This window comes from Schistocerca serialis, chromosome 3 (assembly GCF_023864345.2).
Source record: "Schistocerca serialis cubense isolate TAMUIC-IGC-003099 chromosome 3, iqSchSeri2.2, whole genome shotgun sequence".
In the NCBI taxonomy this organism is placed as follows: Eukaryota; Metazoa; Arthropoda; class Insecta; order Orthoptera; family Acrididae; genus Schistocerca; species Schistocerca serialis.
Genome location: NC_064640.1, coordinates 311,961,333 through 311,986,116, shown reverse-complemented (window position 1 = coordinate 311,986,116; position 24,784 = coordinate 311,961,333). Strand labels below are relative to the sequence as shown.

At 41.3% G+C, this 24,784-nt stretch overlaps 1 protein-coding gene across 1 annotated transcript in view; it reads left to right on the top strand.

Moving 5' to 3' along the window:
• The window catches only part of LOC126471597 (delta(24)-sterol reductase-like), a 54,614-nt gene extending 30,066 nt beyond the window's left edge, over nucleotides 1-24,548 (top strand). Inside the window, exons 6-10 of the mRNA XM_050099833.1 lie at nucleotides 1,077-1,248; nucleotides 10,978-11,118; nucleotides 11,277-11,474; nucleotides 18,444-18,622; nucleotides 24,325-24,548. Of these exons, the coding sequence (XP_049955790.1) occupies nucleotides 1,077-1,248; nucleotides 10,978-11,118; nucleotides 11,277-11,474; nucleotides 18,444-18,622; nucleotides 24,325-24,478 (844 nt within the window). The 3' untranslated portion in view covers nucleotides 24,479-24,548. The remainder of the gene's footprint in view (nucleotides 1-1,076; nucleotides 1,249-10,977; nucleotides 11,119-11,276; nucleotides 11,475-18,443; nucleotides 18,623-24,324) is intronic.
• The last annotated feature ends 236 nt before the right edge of the window (nucleotides 24,549-24,784 follow it).

The window sequence follows — 24,784 nt, the reverse complement described above, 5'->3', positions numbered from 1 at the left end:
CTTGCGGTGAAGCTATACGACATTCAAGTATTTTCAAATTACAAAAAATATGAGTATGCTCTGGGGACGCTTGGTACGTAGAAAGCCCTAGTGAACATTTCCTGAAGCGCCTGCCTTATTTGTCACACGGTTTAGAGATTATTAAAACTGGCTCAGCGACACCCCAAGTACTCCGTCCTTTATCTCTGCATCCCTCGGAGATGTGCCAGCAGCCTAGATTGAAGTATTGGGACCCTATCTCTCTAGTTAGAGTGTACATCGAAGCTGAGTTTAGATTATCACTAAGCAGTTTAAGATGATTGTAAAATACCTTCTTATTTCAAGCACCATTTACTAGTAACATTTATACTTCAGTCTGTTACGTTTTGAGCTGTTGAATGCATGACTAGACCCTGAATTCGTTCAACTTAAAAAGGAATCTGTTATTTCAGTGATGGTAATATTTAAATTAATGTTTGAACCTTTCTGTACTGGGTGTGATGCAGAGTACTGGCATATGTTGTAAATCATCTAAATGAAAAGAAACACTGAACCATTTTCAAGGTCCAGATATCTATACAGTAACTGAAATTTGTCAAAAGTAGTAGGTAAATAATCGTAACAGATACAAAAAATGCTCGCACGCCAGTAAATCTACTTTTAGGGCTAATTTTCTCGTTTTACTGGAATTATGTCATAGTTAGAAATATTATTAGTTTCAGATGACTTAATGTGTTATTAAAACATAACTGGTAACAATGAAGGCAGAAGGTAACAGGAGAATCCAAATGTGCTGCAAAGGTATATGATTTGTAAACACTGTCACTCAAACTGATTACGGTAACTCTATCTGCAAGTATTCTCTTGCCCATTATTGCTTATTCTCTGCAGTAAAATAAAGAGAACTCCACTGAGGATTTTGTAATATCACAGAAGCATGTGTAGGAATTAGTGAACCGAAGGCGGGATCCTCAAATATATTTTCTGTTCAAGCAAATACAGACGTAGACAGTGAACTTTTTAGGTAAAGAGCTTCAAGATGAATGTTATTTTCTGTGTATCAAAGATCATGTGTTGATGGGAGGTTTCTGTTGCAGGTATGTGAAACTCGATTATAAACCCGTCAAATCTCTAGACGAAACGGTGAAAGTTTTCTCAGAGGCGGCAGCCAGGAAAGAAGGAAACATGTTCATCGAGGGTCTGCAGTTCAGCTTGAACGAGGGCGTCATCATGGTTGGCAACATGGTGGACGATTATGAACCTGGCAAGGTACGATAGAAGATACAGCTGCTTACCGTGCTCAGGCTTAAAGACCTGCGGGTAGTCGACATAGAAACATTTACGTCACACAGAGGTAAAAAAAATAAAGACCATATGCTATGAGCGTTCAGAGGGACCGCCAAGCTTGTTCAGGCACCTGTTTATAAAAAACGAGCCTAAATCAGTCACAACCGCCATTTCTTCGTAGAGGAGAATGTTTTAGCGTGGAACACATTTCAGACTTTCGCCTCTAGACAACTCTGTAGTAGAAGTTTAATACAGTTTTTTCTTCCATTTTTAAATGATGGCATTCACTTTTTACATGCTACACACTTTTTCTGAAATTACAAAATCTTCTCCGGAAAATTAAGGTTTTTCCGAATGTACAAACATTTTCTATGGTACAATATGGTCATATACCTAGGAGCAAACATCCTATTGAAATTTAAAAAAGTTGCAACAGAGAAAATATTATCAGTACTGTATTTAGTCGTCTTTATGTTACATTATTACTTTAGTACCCACCAATAACCAGTAAGTGAAATCAAATTAAGCAGAGGTATTATCAAAACCAACTTACAAGTTAAATAAAATTTGAAATCGAAGCTGGCTGGCACGCCGGCCCTCGTCGTTAACCCGCTGGACAGATTCGATCCGGGGCCGGCACCCTACCCGAGTTCAGGAAGCAGCGCATTAGCGCCCTTTTTCTAACATTTATTTATTGGTATTTTATTTGGATACAAAATTAGGCAGTTCACGAACACTAAATGAAATGCATCCTCTGCAAAAAAAAAAAAAAAAAAAAAAAAAAAAAAAAAAAAAAAAAAAATCGTTTTAAAACAATCACAAATTTAAAGGAACAGGGATGTTGTTTTTTTTTATTTATTTATTTTCAATAAAGATCACTCTGTTAAAAGGAACATGTAGATCATTTCATCGTATAGTATGTGCATTACATATTGAGTGGTGAGAGAAACGTGAGGTTCATTATCAGATGTCAAATGTGCACACCGACTGCACCCGGCACATACCAACTGCGTGGGGGGTCGAGGAAGACTGCCTGAAGATAGTTGGCAAAGGTTTTCCGATAGTGTGACCATCTACGAACATCATTGTGGGCTTGCTGCAAGAAATACCAAAAGTCAAGTCGCGTCTTGGCAGCATCCCCATAGAGGTACGCGATTGTCCAACCTTTGACCCAGATGATCGACTGTGATTTAGTCGCCGGAAAGTAGTCACTCTCCGGATGTAAGAAGGAAGCAGGTGTAATATGTTTCGGGGTCACACGGAGGTAGCAAGCCACCATCTGCCTTCCTAGGAGCCAGACGTCCTCCATCGCGATACAAGTTAAGCGGTGATGGTCGTCATCCACTTGGCGATATTTCGGGCATAGTGGAGTGTCCATCAGTCCAATGGCATGGTGCCGTTGGTTGGTGTTGAACTTGCCACAGGCGACAGAGAACCACAGTGCCCGAACGAAGGTAGGAAGGAATTTATGGTGCACATGTCTCCAAATCTTCGGCCAATGCAACCTGGGGTGTTTGAGTTCAATGATATTACGACTTATCCGTCGTAGCAGCCAAACATAAAAATCCTTCGCGCATGGCGGTCTCGTGCGCGGAAGCTCGTCTCTGATATAACTAAGTTCCACGGTAAATGTTGATACATGCGCAAAATGTGGCGTAATGTTGTCCACCGCCACAGGAGGTGTGAGGGACGCTGGAACCAGGAGATCCAGTAGGCGGGATGTAAGGGAATCACGCCCGCTACGCCATTGCTTGTACATCGTGACTAGAAGGAGCGCCGTCGCTCGGCAGTGAACATTCGTAAGCCCGAGTCCCCCCTTGTCCGTAGGGAGCGTGAGCGTTTCGTATCGCACCTTGAGGGGCGAGCCAATCATCACAAAATAGCCTAGTGCTGATTGAAGTCGACGTCCGAGCGTGAGTGGTAGTGGCAGGATCTGCGAAATATGCACCATTCGAGAAACCACATAAGTGTTCAGATACTCGACTCGCTGCAAAGGATCAAGGCGCCGTAGGAGATGTTGTCGGACCATGGTACGTGTTGTCTGTAAAATACGTCGGTAGTTAACTGCTGCAGTATGTTTTACAGATGAGGTAAAGTCTATGCCGATATAGCGGAATCGTTGCACATAAGGAAACGGACTGATTTCTTCCGGCGTAAGGCCCCTTCGAACCGGCATTGCCGCCGAATTGTTCATGTTCACTGCACTACCCGCCGTCACACTGTGGTCCAACAACAGTTCAAGGACCGTCTTCACCTCTTCCTCAGAACGAACGAGCAGCAGGAGGTCGTCCGCATAGGCACGACATTTGAAGGTGTAGCCCCGTAGTTCCATCCCAGAAAGAGAATTGGTTAGCCTCCCAATTAATGGTTCCAACGCTATCGCGAACAGCAGCATCGAAAGAGGGCAGCCCTGGCGAATGGATCGTCGAATTTGAATGGGCCCTGCTATACGCCCATTAACCTGTACCAAGGATTGTGCGCCCCCATATATCCTTCTAATGAGACCAGTAAAACGGTCTGGAAATCCCATTTGTTGCAGTACAGCGTACAGATAATTGTGGCGCACCTTATCAAAAGCACTGTCAAAATAATCAGCCACCATCGCCGCTTTAAGCCGGCACTCCTCCGCCAGCGCTATCACATCACGGCATTCGCCAGTAGCTGTTTGCACATTCACCGATCCACCCGGTGTCGTCTGTTCTGTAGAGAGAACGCTACGAATTAACATACGACATCGGGGCGCTAGCAACCGTGCAAAGATAGTCGGCATTAAGCAGAGTGATGGGGCGATAATGTGTGACCGTAATTCCTGGTTTCGGTTTATGTACTGGCACCAAGAGGCCTTCCATAAAAGCCGGTGGAATAGGCGCATCGGAATTTAACATCTCGTTGTACATTTCCGTCCATCGCGGTGCCATTTCGTTGCGAAATTCTCGATAAAATTCAGCAGGAAGTCCATCAATGCCTGGGGACCGATTCAACGCACCCTTTGCGATCGCATCAATTACTTCCTCACAGCTAATGGCTTCCAGTAAGGTTCCCGCGCCTTCCACCGTCAGCGTACGGGAGACGTAGGTGGCTATACGTTCGAGGTCATCGACAGGGGCTGCTTCTTCCCGATAGATGTGTTAGTAATGGTCGACGAATGCAGAGACAATGTCCGCTTGACGTGTCACTCTTCGGTCTTCGCAGGTAATTAATTCCCGTACCAAAACGCGTCGTCGGTGCTTTCGTTCACTCACGACGTGGTGCATGGAAGGAATCTCGTGCCTTATCGTATCGTGACATCTTGCGCGCACCATGGTTCCCTGAAGATGTTTCCGAGCTAAAGCCACTAATTTAGCTTTTATCCTTTTGCGTTCGACCCAGATGTCCTGTCCCGGCGGACCATCGTCCAGGTCGCGCAGTGCTGCAAAATAAAAGTCGGTCGTACGGCGGCGCCATTCTGCCATCTCCCTGCTATATGAGATGAACGTACGGCGAAGCGCCGGTTTAGCACAAGTCAGCCACCAATCAAGCATCGTCTTATACCTTCCAACCCTTCGCTCGCACATCGTCCATGTCTCAAGGATCCGTTGACGGCATTCAGGATCATGTAGATGTTGAATGTTTAGTTTCCATGGGGTCTTACTGTTCCACACTTCTCTACGGGGAAGAAGCACCGTACAGATGTAAGCGCTGTGATCGGAAAATGCCAATGGCCAGCGTTCCGCGTCCTGGACATCATTTGCATGAGCCCGTGAGATATAAATGCGATCTAATCTGCTCGCCGAATGACTTGTCACATAGGTGTATCCCGGTGCATCTCCATGTCGTTATTCCCACGTGTCACTAAGTACAAGGTCGTTGACAACGATTCGCAACTCCTGGCTTTGGTCTTTATGGCTGAGAACACAGTTGAAATCTTCACCAATTATTACACATTCATAACGTCCATGGAATAGTGGGGCAATGTCTTCTGCATAGAATTGCGCACTTTCCCGCCTCCGATTATTTCCCGACGGTGCATATAGATTGATGATGCGTGTCCCAAACGTCGTGAAAGCCATTCCCCTGGCCGACGGAAGATAACACACGTTTTCCACTGGGAAGCCATCTCGCACGTAAACTGCCACCCCACTCCCATTGTGATCTCCATGTGACGAATAGGATTGGTAGCCTGCGATGTATGGAAGTTAAGCTATGTGGACTTCCTGCAGCAAAGCAATATCCACACCAGATGCCCATATCGTTTCCTTCAGTAGGTTTATTTTGGCCGGTGAACGCACGTCATTTATATTTAATGTCGCAATACGGTTCGCATCGCGTTGAATCCCACTCTGTCGAGGCGCAACAACATCTCCCTGCATCGGCGCTCGGGGCTGAGTTAGAAGACGTTCTCTCGCCCCTCTCCCTTCACCTTCAGCAATTATTAGGCCGTCTTCGTGAGTGCCGGCTGCCTCTGTATGACGTCCGGCACCTCCTCAATATCATCATACCACATCTTTTCAGGCAGTGATATATTCGTGTCCATAGCCACAGCATCTGCGCCTGGAGAGCCAACTGGCTGTCATTCCTCTTCAGCATCACCACGTCCCGGATCCGTCAATGTGACAGACCGCTGTGGGTCTGATCGAACAGTTCCCATTGCCTCATCCTGTTTCGTAGAGGCTGTTGTGTCGTCTTGGTCCACATGCACATCGTCGTCGGGGCAAGGGGAGCCATCCCGAGGAGATGTCGTGCGACGCCGCCGTTTCCTCCTTTTCGGGGAACGTTGTTTGCGTGATCTTTCTTCCGTGTCCTCAGATTGTAGGGAATCACGGCTGCCCGACAGAAAAGCATCCTTAGGGACTGGAAGTGTTTCGAGTCCTATCGTTGTACTTGGCGGGAGTTCGGTCGGAACTGATGTTGTCGTCACAGAGTGTGTTCCAGACATTGGAACTGCTTCGTGTACTATCGGTGTGCTTGGTGGGAGATCGGTCTCATCTGATGTTGTCGCCGTAGATTGTATGCTCGATGGAGCAGCATCCTCTGTCATCCCGACGTCTGCGACAAGGTTTCGGAGAGTGCCATCTTGATCTTCTACCGGGGCTGTGTCCTTTCGGTCATCAGCGGACGCAGTGAGGGCTTTGGCATAGGTGATCGGTAGTACTGTCATCGCCGGCGATGGCTCCCGCACATCTGAAGGCAGTTGCGCAATCCGCCGTTACATACAGTTCGACCTGAGGTGTCCCACCTGGCCACAGCCAGAACATGTACGTGGTTGACCATCGTAAATCACCACCGCCCGACAACCACCAATTGTCAGATAGGACGGTACATGCTTCTGAAGATCAATAGTGATCTGTCGCACACCGTTAAGAACGGGGTACGTGGCGAATTGTGTCCATTTTTCTGCCGTGTGACCATGTACCGTGCCGTGTGGCTTAAAAGCCTCGATAACTTCTTCAGCCGGGAGCTCAAATGGCAGCTCAAAAACACGTATTGTCCGTACACCCAGACCAGCATGTTCTACAGTTACCGAGCCGACATTCCCGTCACTATGACAAAATCGGAGTCCTGCTTTTGTCGCCTGTAGAATTGCCTCACACACCGCGTCTTTTACCATCTTAACAAACACCGTGGGACTAATGACGGACAGGTGAATTCCGACAGTATCGTTTGGCGGTATCTTGACTTCCTCTCGACTGAATCGTTCCACTGCTAAAGCCTTTGGTCGTTCGTAGTCTTTGCAGAAATTGAATCGTAATGTAGTTTTCCTGTACTTGTTCGCCATGATGGTTGTTACTAGCCCGCGCGCAGACTAAGTCCACAAGTAAACAAACACTCGCACACGCCGCACAGGCGGAAGTATCGGACCTCCGCTTCGCACGGCCGCTAGCGCCGAACTGCGCCCTCGGCTAACCTGGCGGGTACTCGTTTCACATCATTTCGATAAAAGAATCGTAAAAATGATGTGTGGAACAGGACCGTAACTAACAGAATAACATTATGTGACATCCCGTTGCAGCCAGTGATGACACTGCTGAGATGGGCACTGAAGGGTGTATGGGAAAGAGGCTGCCTGATTGTCATTGAGAATAAACTTCAAACGATGAAACCCACCACTCGATTATCTCCATCGAGACACTAAGACGAGACGAGGTCGTTCTAGCTCGCCTTCATACAAGCCATTGCCCTTTATAACGTGGCATCCTACTCCGCCTGAGACAGATGTGGAGTTACTGTAATAATGCGCTATATTTTGACTGAATGCGATTTGTTTGCTGAGGGAAAGTGTGGAACGGCTTGGCCAGATATATGTCATTTACTTTAGGAGATGCTTGGACGAGTGAGTATTTAAAATTCTGTGTTATTTCCTGATTATTACCTAAGCCTTTAGGGCATGGATTTTATCGTGAATCAGAGATGCTCGATCTTTCCTATTACTTGATCTTACCGTGACCAGTGGTCACTAGCCGCATGTATCTGATAAAACAGTTTTAAAGAAGTGTATTATTGGAACTTTCTGGTAGATTAAAACTCTGTTCCGGATGGGGAGTCGAACCAGAGCTACCGAAGTACGATTCACGACCCATCCTCACAGCTTTACTATACAGGGTGTTACAAAAAGGTACGGCCAAACTTTCAGGAAACATTCCTCACACACAAATAAAGAAAAGATGTTATGTGGACATGCGTCCGGAAACGCTTAATTTCCATGTTAGAGCTCGTTTTAGTTTCGTCAGTATGTACTGTACTTCCTCGATTCTGATGATCAAATTGTAAATTTTCACAATCAACATGTGTGGGCTGACGAGAATCCGCACGCAATTGTGCAATCACGTCATCAACACAGATTTTCTGTGAACGTTTGGGCAGGCATTGTTGGTGATGTCTTGATTGGGCCCCATGTTCTTCCACCTACGCTCAATGGAGCACGTTATCATGATTTCATACGGGATACTCTACCTGTGCTGCTAGAACATGTGCCTTTACAAGTACGACACAACATGTGGTTCATGCACGATGGAGCTCCTGCACATTTCAGTCGAAGTGTTCGTACGCTTCTCAACAACAGATTCGGTGACCGATGGATTGGTAGAGGCGGACCAATTCTATGGTCTCCACGCTCTCCTGACCTCAACCCTTTTGACTTTCATTTATGGGGGCATTTGAAAGCTCTTGTCTACGCAACCCCGGTACCAAATGTAGAGACCCTTCGTGCTCGTATTGTGGACGGCTGTGATACAATACGCCATTCTCCAGGGCTGCGTCAGCGCATCAGGGATTCCATGCGGCGGAGGGTGGGTGCATGTATCCTCGCTAACGGAGGACATTTTGAACATTTCCTGTAACAAAGTGTTTGAAGTCACGCTGGTACGTTCTGTTGCTGTGTATTTCCATTTCATGATTAATGTGATTTGAAGAGAAGTAATAAAATGAGCTCTAACATGGAAAGTAAGCGTTTCCGGACACATGTCCACATAACATATTTTCTATCTTTGTATGTGAGGAATGTTTCCTGAAAGTTTGGCCGTACCTTTTTGTAACACCTTGTATGTTACAGTTGGATTTAATTTATAAATATATTATCTCTTTAATATCATTGCTATCGTAACATACTGAATATATTTTTTTAAATAGATTTTAAGATCATTCATCCAATAACATTTTTGAATGGACTCCCTGACACCACAAAACCAACTAGCAAACACTACCCTGACGCAATGGAGAAACCTCTGACGAATATTCATGACCAACAGATCCTGCAAGGGATCTGAGTACTGGTAGCTTTTCTGAAGCCAAACTGGTAACTTGGGAAAACGCAACTCATCAATTTAGTATTGCTGACAAAGGCAGAAATCGAGCTAGATGCAGTTCAGCCCAGTATTCGGGAAATTCAGCAAAAGCCCTCGCTCGCATCACTAACAAGAAAATTTCACATAAGGTGTGGCAGTCTTTAGTCGGCCTCTGTAGCTGATTGGTCAGCGTAGATGGTTGCCATGCCGAGGATCCGGGTTTGCCAAGGATTATTTTTTCCTTGGTGGGAGGACTGGTATGGGGTTCACTCAGCCTCGTGACGCCAATTGACGAGCTGCTTGAAAGAAAAATAGCGACTCCGTGGTCTGGAAAGTCGGTAAAATGGCCAGCAGAGCGGTGTGCTGACCACATGTTTCTCGATACCACATCCACATGGCGCCACAAGACAGAGGATAGATGACACAGCGGCCAGTCGACATCCCTTGGACCTCCACACCTTAGTCGACGACCTTGTTATTTGTGGCAGTCTTGTTCTTTATCCTTAATGTGTCTACCCGACATAAAATCCGGACTGGAGAATAAATTGCTACGTCCGTTCGTTTTCATAGGGCTAGGAAATGGTATTTTGCAAGGAAATATCCTTGCGCATGCGTTTGGCTCTCTTCTAAGTACTCGATCATTCTCCTCGTCACCAGAGGTCCAAATTAGATTGTTATGACTTTGTTTATAACACAAATAACACAAAATAGCATTTGTCCTCTTGCTGTAATCTAGATTTTTAATCGGTTGTGGCGCTCTTTTATGAGGTTCATGTTCATTATTCTAAGATTCATCTTTAATAAGGTCATTGTGTGGAAGAATAATCATTTGCCATTTATACTCTGTTGGTTTACCGTGTCTGTGTTACAACGTAGATTATACGTATTACTGCTAACAGTCACAGTATAAAAGAATTAGTTGCGTGCTCATTATAGTTTACTTTTGATACACGCTATTCGAAATATTGTTACCACTTCATCTTCAGTGAAGGTTTAACTATAAAATTGTGATGTCAATGCAGAAATTGCTGTAACATTTCTTTCTTGTGAGGCCTGATGCAGATTTTCATCACTATTCCCAACTGCGCATCTCGTGATACTATACAGTTTATTACCGTATCAGCATTTTTCTCTGTTTGTTGCAGCTTTGCTTTACAGTGACATGGCGCTTCAGTTTCGTTTACGTGTAATTTGAGCTGAAAGTAATATGAAAAAATTCTGCCTTTCGAGCTTCTTAGTGTGTTAGCAGCAATTTTAAATCGGTATCATTCTGTACTGTGTCTGCAGATGTAGTTGAAGTTACCTTGTGTAGTTTCCTGAAATGAGTGAGTCCTAGAAACCTATTAACTTCTTTATTATTTTTGTGGCGGTGTTCGTAGCGACAAGCAATTCGCTGTAGAAACGGCTTACGAAGTCACCGCCACACTTTTAATAGCGGGCCGACCGGTCCGCTGGAACAGTGAACAGAAAGATGAAAGCCCAAACACTCTGATTAAATAAAAGTCGGTACTTATCTTTATTAACGAAGATACAGCAACACAATAGTGAACTCCGTGCCTACAGAAATCTGTCTAGTTCGAGTCGGAGCGGCTAGGTCAGCGTCGGCTGACGACAAACAACAACTCTGCTGCGATGAACACACACAACTGGCTAGCAAGTACACAATTCGGTGGCGAGTATACAACTGAGCGGCGAATACAGAACTGTCCTAGCGCTCGCGACTCCAGCGCTTAAGAACCCAGAAGCCAGCGGTGGCGCGCGCAGACTTGCGGCGATTTCCTGTATCGCTGGCGCTGCTTATGCGGACGGCGTCCGGACTTTGATGCTGCCAACCTTTTGGCAGCGGGCTCGGTTGGCACTACTGGCTAGGATATAACAATTATTAACGAAGTTTTAAGTATATTGCGGAAGGGCAAGGGATATAATGATGTTTTATGTCTTTGTCTTACAGCTAAACGAAATAGGTAAATGGCACAAGCCGTGGTTCTTCATGCATGTGAAATCTTTCCTGAAGAAGGGCGAAGGGACAGAATACATTCCGCTAAGAGACTATTACCACCGACACACAAGATCAATCTTCTGGGAGATTCAGGTGTGTAACTCTTTCTTTCGAATTATTGCATCAAATGAATTGCATCTAGTTCGGATTTTCACGTTTATTGTTACGACAAGCAATTTTATACACTTCTGGTGAAGTAAAATGTTTTAATTGTGTGTGTGTTCTTATGTTAAAATATGCTTTTCTTCCAGGACATAGTACCTTTCGGAAACAATATACTCTTCCGTTGGCTTTTTGGTTGGATGGTTCCGCCCAAGGTTTCTCTACTAAAATTAACACAGGGAGAAACAGTTAAGAAGCTGTATGAGAATAATCACATTATACAGGACATGCTCGTCCCGATGCAAGAACTGAAGAAGTCAATCGAAGTGTTTCACAAAGAGGTTGAGGTGAGTCTCAGAAAATTGCTTAATAAAGGTTTCTCGGTGGGAGGTGTGCAGATTGTTACTCACATACAGTAATTATGTTCTAGTTAGACTCGATACATGACGATTGACTGTTTTTACCCTGTAATTCAGGCGACTTCGATGTGTAGATCAGGGCAAGACTCTAACTTCATATAAAACGAAAGAAAATGGACATTTAAGAATTTTTTTTGCCGCTTCCCTCCCATGAAACTATACCATAAAAGCGTCGGTCAATTACCGAACCAAGGGAATGAGATTTTAATTTAAGTGTCGAGAGTTAGATTTTCAACATTACCCATGCAGAAATTGGCAACTATAGGGCTGGTTTGACTTCCCGTTTCCAGATCATCATGATGCTCGTAGTATTCCTTATTAAACTGAAGTTTATTGCAGCCAGACACTGAAAAAAGGGAGTGGCTGTATCAGATGAAGAAGAGAAGTTCCGTTTTTAATATTACTTATTTTATTGGGATCAATTTGAACAGAGAAATAGCTTCAGCACTCTGAAAAATAACCTTGCTGTTAGTGCCTACTGCTGAAGTATTTATGATGAGGAAATATTTGCGTTTTATCAATAGAGGATAGTGTGTCATTTTCATGTTAGGAAGTTAGAATGACTCTGATATCTAATGTTGTGCTACAATGATAGTAATTTATTAGCGATAGCCGGCCGGAGTAGCCGTGCGGTTCTGGGCGCTACAGTCTGGAGTCGAGCGACCGCTACGGTCGCAGGTTCGAATCCTGCCTCGGGCATGGATGTGTGTGATGTCCTTAGGTTAGTTAGGTTTAATTAGTTCTAAGTTCTAGGCGACTGATGACCTCAGAAGTTAAGTCGCATAGTGCTCAGGGCCATTTGAACCATTTTTTTAATTAGCGATAGGAGGGTGATAATTGACTAAAAGTGCTAATAATGTTACCTAACACGTGTAACTGTTTTTTAATACTAAAATACGAGGTCAGCATTTACATTAAACAATTTTATGTGTCTTGCTTTGACGTCAGAATGTATATCGGTGGTCCGTAAGTACAGACTTTTAAGTCAACATCACATATGCATTTTCTGTCAGAATAGAACAGCGTGAGTCCGAAAGGGGCCCCACTTTGTGGGTTAAGATTTCGGGCGTTACACCAGGTAGATTTTCAAGTTTACGGGTATCTAGATAAACCGTTAGGATGTTACTGTAAAGCTGAAATATCAGGAAAGTCAAGGAAGCGCCAAGTCCAGTCATTGCCTTGGCAGCCAAAGTTATTATCTGATACATACTGCCGAACTCTAAATCGTACTGTAGGACCCAGTAATCTGAAATCTTTGCTTTGTCAACTATACTGCCTGATAAAAGGTCCCCGGACACATCTGTGTAATGCGGGATTGACTGCTAGGTACCAGGAGAGGCGCACCCGCCAGGACAAAAGAAGGCAGGGAGTGTAGTGCTGTCAGTAGAGTAGTAGTACCAGCAGAATTGATAGGTCAGGAGAGCTCAGAGACTTCGAACGTGAACCAGTCATTGAAAGGCACCTGAGTAACAGATCCATCAGAGATATTAAAACCCTTCTACAGCTGCCAAAGTCGACTTTTGGTGATGTGATTTTGTAGTGGAAATGCGATGGAAGAACCGCAGCTAAATCAAGACTAGGCAGACCTAACGGACGGGAACTGCCGAGTATTGTGGAGGCTGGTTGTACAGAATCACGCGAAATTACAGGAAGGAATCACTCGCTATTTCCATCAGTTCAGTTAGCGTAATGACTATGCGTTGGGAGTTAAAAAGAATGTAATACAATGCTCGAGCAGTTCCTCATAAGACACACGTTTCTGGAGTCAGTGCTAAGCGATGCTTGAGGTACCGCCACTGGACAATGGATGACTGAAAACGAGTGATTTGGAGGGATGAATCACGTTATACCCTATGACAGTCCGATGGAAGGGTTTGGATTAGACGAATGCCTGGAGAACGTTTATTGTATTTATTGAGATTTTCCTCTATATAAAGGTTTTCCTCCAACATAACAAATACTCGGAAATTTTTGTATCTTTCACATAAGATCTTAATTTATCTCCTCAGGATATCCCTCCAGGTGTTTCGATCTTGTATCTCTTCTTCCTGTGCGTCAGGTCTTCTCATTGTTAAGCGTACATTTTGGAGCCAAGTGGTCATAGGTCGTCCTCTTCTCTTCTTTCCCTCTGGTTCCGATTCAAGGATCATTTTCGGAATTCTGGCTTCCTCCATTCTTCTTACATATCTGTACCATTGGAACTGCTTTCTATCCATCACATCATGTATTCTTTCTCTTTATTATTTCGTCGCTTCTTACTTTCTCTGTTCTAGAAATTCTTGCTGATCTTCTCCAGAAGTCCATTGCTACTACTTGCACTTTTTTTTAAGTGTTTCAGATTTGTAGTACAAGTCTCCCCTCCATACATAACTACGCTTTCTAGTATCGATTTATGTATGATTTTTTTGGTTCGGTTTATTACATTTCTGCTTCACAAGATTGATTTGAGCACCCGATGACCTTCCTTCCACCGCTAATTCTTTTTTTAAATTCTACCTTTGATTTTCCCTGCAACTCTAAAACGGGGCCCAAATAACAGAAAGTTCTTAATTTTATTTCCTTCTATGTATAAGTCATCTGGAACATTAGTGAAGCATTCTATTTTCTGGTAATTAATCTTCAATCCCCAGTTTCTATATTCCATTGCTAATTTGTTACACATATTATTTGCATCCTCCACGTCTCGTGCTACTAATACTTGATCATCAGCAAATAGTAGGCGATGTAAATAAACTACATCTTTAATTTCTAGCCCCATTGCATTGCATTTACGTGACCACATCTTAAGACTGATATCTATATAGATTTTTAAATAATGTTGGTGATATGGGGCAGCCTTGTAACATACCCTTGCTTGTTCTAAATTTCTGTGAAAGTGTACTATCAATTTTATCTTGACATATGTTGTCTTCATACATTTCCTGTATTAGTTTGATTAAAGGACCCTTTAGATTTGCCAGATGTAATGCTCTTCAAAGTAGTTTTCTCGGGACAGTATTAATATTAGTATATATTAATACTATGTTTTTTAATTTTTCGCTGTTTCTCTAAGATCTGTCGTAATGTGAAAATAAGCTCTACGCATGAACTACCAGCCGTGAAGCCATATTGTTCTTCCTGGGTTTTAAAATTTATTTCCAGCTTATTTTTACTCATTTTCCCAAAACTTCTCATTAATGTGTTTATAACACAAACTCCTCGGTAGTTCGAGCAGCTTAAATATAGTATTAATACAGGCCAACTTCATTTCCTCGAGTATTGAATCTCCATGTAACATTTTATTGAATAACGTGTTATTAGCTTCACAATTTTGTCACCACCACATTTTAAGAGCTCCATATTGATATTGCCTGGTCCGGGTGATTTACCATTCTTCCCCGTTCTTAATACCTTACTCACCTCGCTTTCTAAAACTTGGATATCTTCCCCTTCCTGTTCCTTTACTTCCACTATTTCTTCTTCCAGATAGTCTTCTCTCTCCTCATTTAATAATTTCCGGAAATATTCTTCCCATTCTTTTGGTGTTATCAGTTGAAGATTGGTTTTGTCTTTTGTCTCTTGTCGAAGTCCTTTTAATGCTGACCACGCTTGTTTCGCTCTCCCAAATCCTCGTTTGGTATTTATATTGGCACATGTCCTTTCCCATGCTTCATTCTTTGCTATTCTTATTTTTTATAATTTCAGTCTTCTTTTCTCTGTATATTGTTCTTGTTACTTCCGATTTATCATTCAGACACCGGCTGAATGTTTTCCTCTTCTGTTTAACTGCCACTTCTATTTCCTCGGATCACCATTCTGTTGTACGGCTGTCTTTGTTTCGCCTGGAGAACGTAACCTGCTATAACAGTGACCCAACAGTGAAGTACGGAGGAGGTGATGTTATAGTATGTTGGTATTTTTCGTGGCTAGAATGTGGTCCCCATATCCCGCTTTTGAAAATGCTAAATGTGGGAAAGACTGTATACTGCTTACAATAGAGGAATATTTCGGAGATGATGATTGTATCAGTATGACAATACACCCAGTCATAAAGCATTATCTGTGAGACAATGGTTTCTTTATCACTTCATTCTTCTTTTCCTTGAAGAGTGTTCTTGTTACTTCCGATTTATCATTCAGCCACCGGTTGAATACGTCCCTCTTTTCTTTAATTGCCAATTCTATTTCTTCCTGGGTTTTAAAATTTATTTCCAGCTTATTTTTACTTATTTTCCTTCTATTTCTGCTGTAAGGCTGAACAATAACATTCTTGAAATGGACTGGATTGCTCTGAATCTCGACCTGTACCCAAAGAAAGACAGAACGTCGATTTCGCTCGAAACCCCAGAGTGCAAAGTCATTACCTTTTCTGGTGTCGGCAGTTAACTAAGAATGGGCCGTCATTCCTCTACAGAAATTCAGACACGCCACTGAAAGGGTCCCCAGCAGTGCTCAGGCCGTCAAAAGGGTGATGGGTGGACCCAGCCATACTAATACTCCACTAATAGGTGTCCGGAAGGATTGTTCAGAGAGTGTATATGGAGGTCTGGATGCAGCGCTGAGTCGTAGAAATATCCGTTGAGAGATGATAGGGTTCTGTTTTGCTTCTTCTCAATCACTGACCAAAAGAATCGATATTTCCTATAATGATTCTAACAACGCAGTCATTGATAGTGGAGAACTGAAACGAGGTTTTGAACTATAGAACATGGCATGGTATTCAAATAAGTGCGTGTCGTCTGGGGGATGTCTAGTGAATGGTATTTACTGTAGTGTTAGCGATAGTGAACTTGGAATGAAGATCGGAGCTTGTTTCTTCTACTTTGAGGTCTGCGCATTAATTTTGCTCAATAGGAAAATAAACAGTAGTGTTTATCGAAAGTATGAGAACAGTATACTTGCGACACGATGGCAGTTGTTTCAATACGATTTTCGGTGCATCAGTGTGACAAAACTCACCTCTATTAAGTAAGGAAATACGAGTATGCTTCATGATTCGAAGAACATCAGATGGCTCTGCTCAGCTGATCTGCTTAAAACCCTGGACTAAACACCACTGGATGAATTAAAGCATAGATTGCGTATCAAACACACTTCCCTAACAACATGGCAACAATATTCACCATGGTTTAGGAAAAATTAATATGTATTCCGCCATTGGCGGTTCAGAACCGTAACACAAGTGTTTCCGAAGATTATGCTCAAACAGTAGCAGAAAGAGCTCTACTCGTGTATTAGCTGCATGACTAATGACTCCGAAATCAGCAGCAATGTGTGTGCCGAGACTTTTCTCCTCAACGCATCGCATTAGCGCCATACGTAAAGGAGCAATTCATTTAACCTGAAGGAAGAAAGAGCAATATTACATCACCAATGAGGCAACATTAGAAGTTACTGGGAGAAGCAAAAGGTTTTACCCTACTAGACCAGTAAAGAAACAAAGATAACAGAAAAGAGATCCATACATATAAGCTAACTTATGAAATACAGAAGTAAAAAAAAGAAAAATATTGCAGGTAATAGAAGATGAAAACCTATCTAAACAATTTGTATGAAGCACATCTTTTTATATATCATCATAAATAAAACATTTTTCTGCTGTGACCACTTTCGACTTTACCTCCTCATTTTGCAGATTTTGCAGCTTGATGTGGTATAAATGACGTGTCCGCGATTACATTATACGTCAAATCTATAATTAACACTATGGGAGCAAGTGTTCCTGGTATATTACTCGACGTCATTCAGAACCCAAACAGGAATCAAGCCAGCGCATCTGTATATATGACTTGAGTTTTTATCTTGTATCAATCGAATTATTGTATATCATCTTAAAAATAATCCATGGACGAGAATAAATTACTATACTATATTCTAATATGCTATTCTCTACTATAGGAAAAACTCAAAATTCTCTTTCTGTGATTTAGAGAAACCAAGGAAAATGTTAATCTGGATGACTGGACGAGGATTCAAACCCCGCTGCTCAGAAAAGTGAATCCACTCCGTTGACGACTACTTCACCTCGCTCAGTTTCAATGGCGAAGGCAGCTTAAAAGTTCTCGTTCTGTTAATTCAGTCTATTGCACAGTTTTGCATTTGACACGAGAATTTCATGACAGTGGATGAACAGTCACTATAAGGACTTAAGTTCAATGTACGGGTACAATCCTTTGATATAACATTTATAATGTAAACTATTAGCGACTTCCTTAGACTGTAAAGCATTACGCTTTTACCTGTCGTTAACTAACTTAGATCTGATAGCGTGCTCAGTCTTGGCGTAGTCTGTAGGTGTTTTTCAACGTCCATTTGGAACTGTTTCCGAACTTCCACTCCCAAGTACATTAAACAAGCAAATAAAATGTGAAGTGGCTTTGATAACATTATTCGCATACAGTTTACCTCTCGGCTTATTGGTTAAGATAAACTTGCACCAGGTACTACGTCAGGGAATGGAAAGCACCGACAGAATACATGACGACCTAAGACCTGAGTAGTGATTGCCGGAACATATACGTAACAGACAGTGTGATCCAGTGTTGATGTATAGCCATTGTGTAAAGCGTTTATAAAGTGGAACAAATATCACACAGCATGTCCTGCAGTAAAGATTTAGTCGACTCATTACCAGATTCCACATACGTGTAACTCTAACAGCGACTACATAGCTCTGATTTGTCTAGTAGTGACTGAATATCTCTGATTTGTTTGATGCATTCTGCATACCTCCAATTTTTACCATATTAGCTAGTAGTGACTGCATATCTCTGGCTTGTAATAACGACATAATCCTGACTTTCTTCTGCATAGATATGGATTTAGTCTCAAATTTGTAAATTAATGCGAGATAGGGGAGTTAGTATCAAAGTGTAGCATTAAATGCTCTGTATCTAAATCAAATTCTTGTTGTTTTAGGTCTATCCACTGTGGCTGTGTCCGTTTAAATTAACCAACGAGCCAGGCATGGTTCATTCGTTTAGCGATAAAGATGAGTTATATGTCGATATAGGAGTATATGGGGTGCCTAAAGTTAAGAATTTCCATCCTGTGGACACAACAAGGCGCTTAGAAGAACATGTAAGAAATGTTAAAGGGTAAGTTCTCAGAATGAGTCTTTCACTACAGCGCAGAGTACTTTGGAACTTCCTGACAGTTTAAAATTGTATGCCTTCCTGGGAATGGAACCTGGAACCTTGTCTTCGCTGGCAGTGCACGTAACCCATGAAGCTGTCCAGGCACGGCACATGGAGTCCTGCGCCTAGATACTCCAGCCGGTTTCTATCTGTAATGAAGTTTCAGGGATTTCTATTCTAGCGAGCCCACAGTATGGATGAGGTCGAAGGACGATATATTTTTGGTACAGATTTATGCTGCACTATTGATTTATTTACGTGTGGTGATTATGAAGTTACACGACGAGCTCGTTTTGGCGTTTTTGCCATTATCAATCATACCTGCGCAGATGGTACGACAGGTGTAATGTTGTTCCTTACGTCTATGTTAGTTTCTGTGTCTACATATGACACATAATGCTTACGTCTTTGGTATGACTTCATCCATATTGCATCTTGGACCGTACGTATCAGTTGTCTTCCTGCATACTGTCTTTCTGGGTACTTTTATTTGTGTGAACTCGATAAAATTATATTCGATAGCTCTTTGAGAGCTCTGGCTCCAGCGATTCTATATGTTTATAATGGAAATTATATTTTCTGGAAAATCAATGATTACACTTAGTTTTCAGAGTTCATATTTTGTGGTTTAATATAAACAATAAATATTCTATTGTTTAGTGTTTGTCGTGATAACTGACCTTTTTTCTGTTGTAATGTCAATAAAATTTTCCAGTTTTTATTTTATTTTTTTATTTTTAAAACCTGTCTAATCATTAAGGAAGTCCAGTAGGTATATTTCTTTATGAGTGTAAATTTCCATTTCCAAAATGTTCATGGTACGTCCTTTAGACACTTTGTGTAGAAATTTTAGAGCATTTTCAGTATTTTCTGCCTTTTTTACTTCCTTATTCATCTTCTTCGATATTTGGGTAATGTGTGGTTTTGTGACACAGGTAGGTTTATTTGTGCTTTTACAGTTAAACACTGAGAAAGTGGCCTACATATCATGAAATACAGAAACTATCGCTAAAGACATTTATTTAATGACCCTACTCTGCTATTATCGAGGAGAGTTAGAATTTTTCGGCGTAAAACCGATCTCCAACCAGGCTATATCAACACATATGCTTGTACCCCATACCATCATATCGTTGTAATAAACACAATTCATATCCTGCACAATTGAAAATCATCACTTCTGCATCGTGGATATAGCTATCGACAACCAGATACTCATACACATACCGTGAAGACAGAAAGAGCCCAAAACTCGTAAGCACGTGCATCATATATAATTGTAGCACTAGTTATTCCCCGTGAGGTCTGTCGGTCATCCACTGCTGCCAACGCTCACAAGGAAAATGCGCCATACATGCTGGCCTGATGCGTTATCAGAGCGCCCTCCGCAGACAGCGGCCAATCTCCAAACTGGTGTGCAAAGGCTGGGCTGGTTCCTTTGACACGAAAACGTCTAACGGTACTCTTTCCGGTCTGGCCTGTTTGCTGCTGTCGTTTCTGCAATAAGTTATAATAATCCCAGTATCTGGGATTACAAGAGCATTAAATTTCTCAGCTCTGTCAATGAGAAATCCTTCCTCAATCGTGAATTAATTTACCAATTTCGAAACCGATATTAGCTGTATTACCCGATTTTACATGCCAAAAACCGATGTATTTATGACACTTTTATGCTGAAATCATCGAGTAGCATATGAAAATTTCAGGGATTTCATGCATTTTCAAATGGTTTGCCAGAATATCATATCATTTATGCGACTGTTCACGATATTAACACATAGCAGTATGCTACCGACACGTGCTGTTTTGTTATTTACTTGTTGTAAAATATGTTCAGCAAATGTATAGGAACCATTGCCTTTTGAACAATCATTTTGAAATCCGAATTATGATTTCAGAGTAGATTATTATTACCACATTTAAGAAAATGACGTCAGCAGTGACTCAGGTCAGTAATTATTTACATCACTACTATAATTCTTTTTATAATTGGGTTTGAGAACTGCATATTTTAAACTCTGCATAAATGTTGACAATGATGGATTACATATTTCAGATGGAGTGGTACTTACCACAAGATAAGTCTTTAAAATTTGTTGGAAATGCCACAAACTTTTTTTGAGTCAGTTTATTATTTTCTTAATTTCAGATAGGGAAAGCAGATCATTAAATTTAGTGAAAGTTGCTTCCTCAACATATTGCCTTCGTTTTTCTGTTGCACTCCTAGGCCTACTGTCCCAATTAAAATTAAGGAATGGTTATTAAAATATCAGGTAACTGCGAGTTATCGTTCATAGCCTTTCCATTAAAATCAGTAGAGATTTTATCTTGTTCTATGATCTGTTATCTCTTTTTTTTTCCTACTTTCCATTTAATTCTGTTATTGGAAATATTAATTTCAGACAAAGTGTGTACTTCTAGAGGTTTTAATGTATTCGCCTAATAATATTAAGTATTTCTTGCTGTGGGATACTGAAACAGAATATTTACTTGTTCTTGTCAACATATTAATTTTACTTTTCCATTTACAAATTATTCTAATTCCATTATTGACCCCATGGCTTTTTGCATAGCTTCTTAATGTCCTTTCTAATTTATTTACTGAGAAAGATACTTTTACCCTATAAATTTAATTCCAGTCTACTGTTTTAAAATTATTTTTTAAAGTCTTCTGTCTTTCATTCATTAATTATTACAAATGTTTTCCATAATGGCGTTTCAGAACCGAATGGCAGTATGGTGCTTATTCTTATTACCTGCTAGTCATATTAAGAGAGTTCATTAACTTCTGGGTACACATTTATTTTTCCACCTCCGTAGCTGAGTGATCAGGCCATACGGAGGACACAGGTTCGATTACCGGTACTGCCAGGGACTTTTCCTTGATGGGGGGACTGGAACGGCGTGCACTCAGCCACGTAGTGCCAGTTGAGGAGCTACTTGATCGATTAGTAGGGGCTTCAGACCACGAAAGCTGGCAATCGCAGGGAGAGAGGTGTGCTGGCCCCACATCCCTCTACACTGCATCCAATGACGCCATTGGCAGAGGATGACATTGCGATCGGTCGTTAGCGATGGGCCAGCCAGCGGCTTCAGGCAGAGTTTATGTTTATACATTTAGTTCTTTGACTTTCGTCTATAAAGAAATTATGAATCATTTTACTACTATCATAATCCAAATGCGTTGGTAAATTAATTTATGGAATATAATTACGTATATGATCCAAATAGTATTTATAGATTATTTTATACTCTCATATTAGTTTAGAAAATCTACTTATGAATCACTGCAGACTGTTATTTGATTCTGTTTTTGACAGATGGCATATCAAAGAATCAATGCGCCTACTAAATAGTTGAAAGCGTCCCACTAGGATTTTGCACACAGTTACAATTATAAATGAGATACTTTTAGTATCAGTTCACCAGAACATTAATTTATGTCCTGATCTCGGCAAAATGTGTTTCAATTTTTTTATAAACTTGTGATATGCAGTTGTGTGTGTTTAAACTGTTCCCTTTTCCACATTTACTCTACAAAGGCAAGATGATAATGTATAACCACTTACACTAAATTCACTAACCCTGTGGTTATATGGTGGTTACATAGGCACAGGACATGTATCTTTTCATGACATTATAAACTTTCTAAACAAACAAGAAATTTATTTACAGTATTTCTTGATCCCCCAATATTCTGATGTAATAAGCGGATGCTACTTTTCAGTGAATTCTTACGCAGGAATCTTCTTCAATTGTAATTTCCTTTAAAACAGCTTGAGTGATTCTAATCGAAAATAGACGTCTCTCTGGTTAGTAATCAAAGAGGTTTAATGTGATATTGGACCCGCATATATTTTCTGTAAGAAGCTAAGCTAACCTATCATTCCTTCTCTAATTCAGATGTAGGCCGTGTCTCGAGTGTCCTCATCTCCCAATTGCATCAGTGAGCGCAACATTAACAGCTCTGTGTTCACACGGCGTGCAGCAGTGTTTGCCACGTAGTGGTAATGGCGCTGCAGGACCTCCACCAATCACAAACTTGTATGAGCAATTCCCGCTCCTCCTTCACCTAGGTCACCCCTACTACTGTGTTATTTGTATTTAGCCAGGATCTTACCTGCTCTACCTACTATGACCACCTTCTCTACTTTATCAAAATTCCTACACAATGACCCCATATCCTCAGTCATCTTGGCAAGCCTGCCACTTCGCTTCACAATACTTGTGACTTGGTAACCTGATCCTAGTTATGAAATACGTTCAGATCCACTGTCAGAAGCTTACATCAGAAATAAACAGCTGGAATTTTATACAAGCTGAGCTAGGTGTATGTATTTTACGCAATCTCCTGCAGCTGACACAATTGCCACTAATTTAATTCCTGATAGTTTCACACTAACCCTGCCTCTAACGTTATGGGAACATTTCTATAAGAACCGTCGAGAAGTTATCATCAGAATACTCAGCTATATGAAATAGATCTCCAACTGCTGTTTTATCGCTTAGAAGATGGTGGCAGTTTTAATGTTAATCCATCCGCCGGCAGCATGTACATGAAGAGTGCCTTAAGTATTGGTTACAACATTAAGCTAAAGAATCATAAAAGTGAAAATTTCCTTAAAGGTTTCCAGAAATGACTGCAATCGGCCTCCTTATAAAGGTATCTGAAAGCCTTTATTCATCACAATCGAAGTGTTCCACATCCATAATGTAGAAAATCTCGAATATTTCCTTACATCGTTAGTAATGATAATTTTTTCTCTATAAGAAGACAAAAAATGAAATATATACTTTCCAAAGAAACTATTTTTACCGGTAACCAACTTTATTTATACTTCACTAATGCTTGACGTTTCTTTTCTTATTTTTCCAAATATGCGTCACTGCCTCTCATTACTGTATAAGTAAGTTTACTGTTTCTTTCTATAGCATTTTAAATACCCAAATGTTCTAATGATTTACGACTTACCGTTAATGTCTCTTATTCCTTCAGAGCTGTGAATAAGAAGTTAGTCTCTGGGTAGCCTGTGCACTGGATTCCAAGGCAAGACCTGTAGCTGTCTCTTCCCTTACATGACAGTATCTGCACTGATGTTCTTCCTTCAGTTAAAGTACACACACAGCACTGACTTTTCATAATTTCTATACAAAGTTCTACACAAATGTCATGTGCAACTACTCATAAATGTGCAATATGCTCACACATATTCTGCAGCTGACTTAGGGGTAAACAGTGCATCTCCCTACTCAAGCAGTTACATATAAATATTAATAAGGCGACATTCAGTTAATGACGTACAACAACCTTGTCAGCTTTTGCCTAGTTTAGATAAGCAACCAACAAAAGCCTCACTTGAGTATGTGTGATAAGCGGCTGTGAAAATACTTGCGAGCAATGTGCTCTATACTGAGACGAGTGTTTCGGGAATCAGGAAGTCATTTAATTTGTAGACATCTACTAGATTATTATTAGCGACTATTGTGTTAAGCATCAAAAGTTATGTTTCTTTGTTTTGGAAATAGGTTTTTAATAAGGTTATCTACTCTCGTGCGCTCTGTCTCTCTCTCTCTCTCTCTCTGTGTGTGTGTGTGTGTGTGTGTGTAAGCGCGTACTCAACAGGACTTAATAAAGCTCAATTTGAAACTGTCTTTGTTTGCAGGTATCAGATGCTGTACGCAGACAGTTACATGACGAAGAAGGAGTTTGAAGTCATGTTTGATCACACACTCTACTGGAAGGTCCGCGATCAATTAAATTGCAAAGATGCTTTTCCAGAAGTGTATGAAAAATGCAACAAGAGTGCCAGGATCTAGCATGCTCCACAAATGCTCATAATTATTGTAAAGACTTTTTTCTTGAACAATTAAAATGCGATTACTGCTACCCTATTATTATTTCTATATAATTCGTGGGTCATTTTCTTGTTTATACGTTTACAGTAGTTAAATTATTGTGACGGAGTGTATATGAAAAGATAGTTACGATTCCAGAGAGACAGAGCTATCTAGAAAAACCAGATGTGTTCTTGTTAGAGAGACAAGTGTACTTTATTTACGTAGAATCTTCATTTACATCACATTTGACAACGATACTGAAGAGGAAGTGATATATCACAGCTG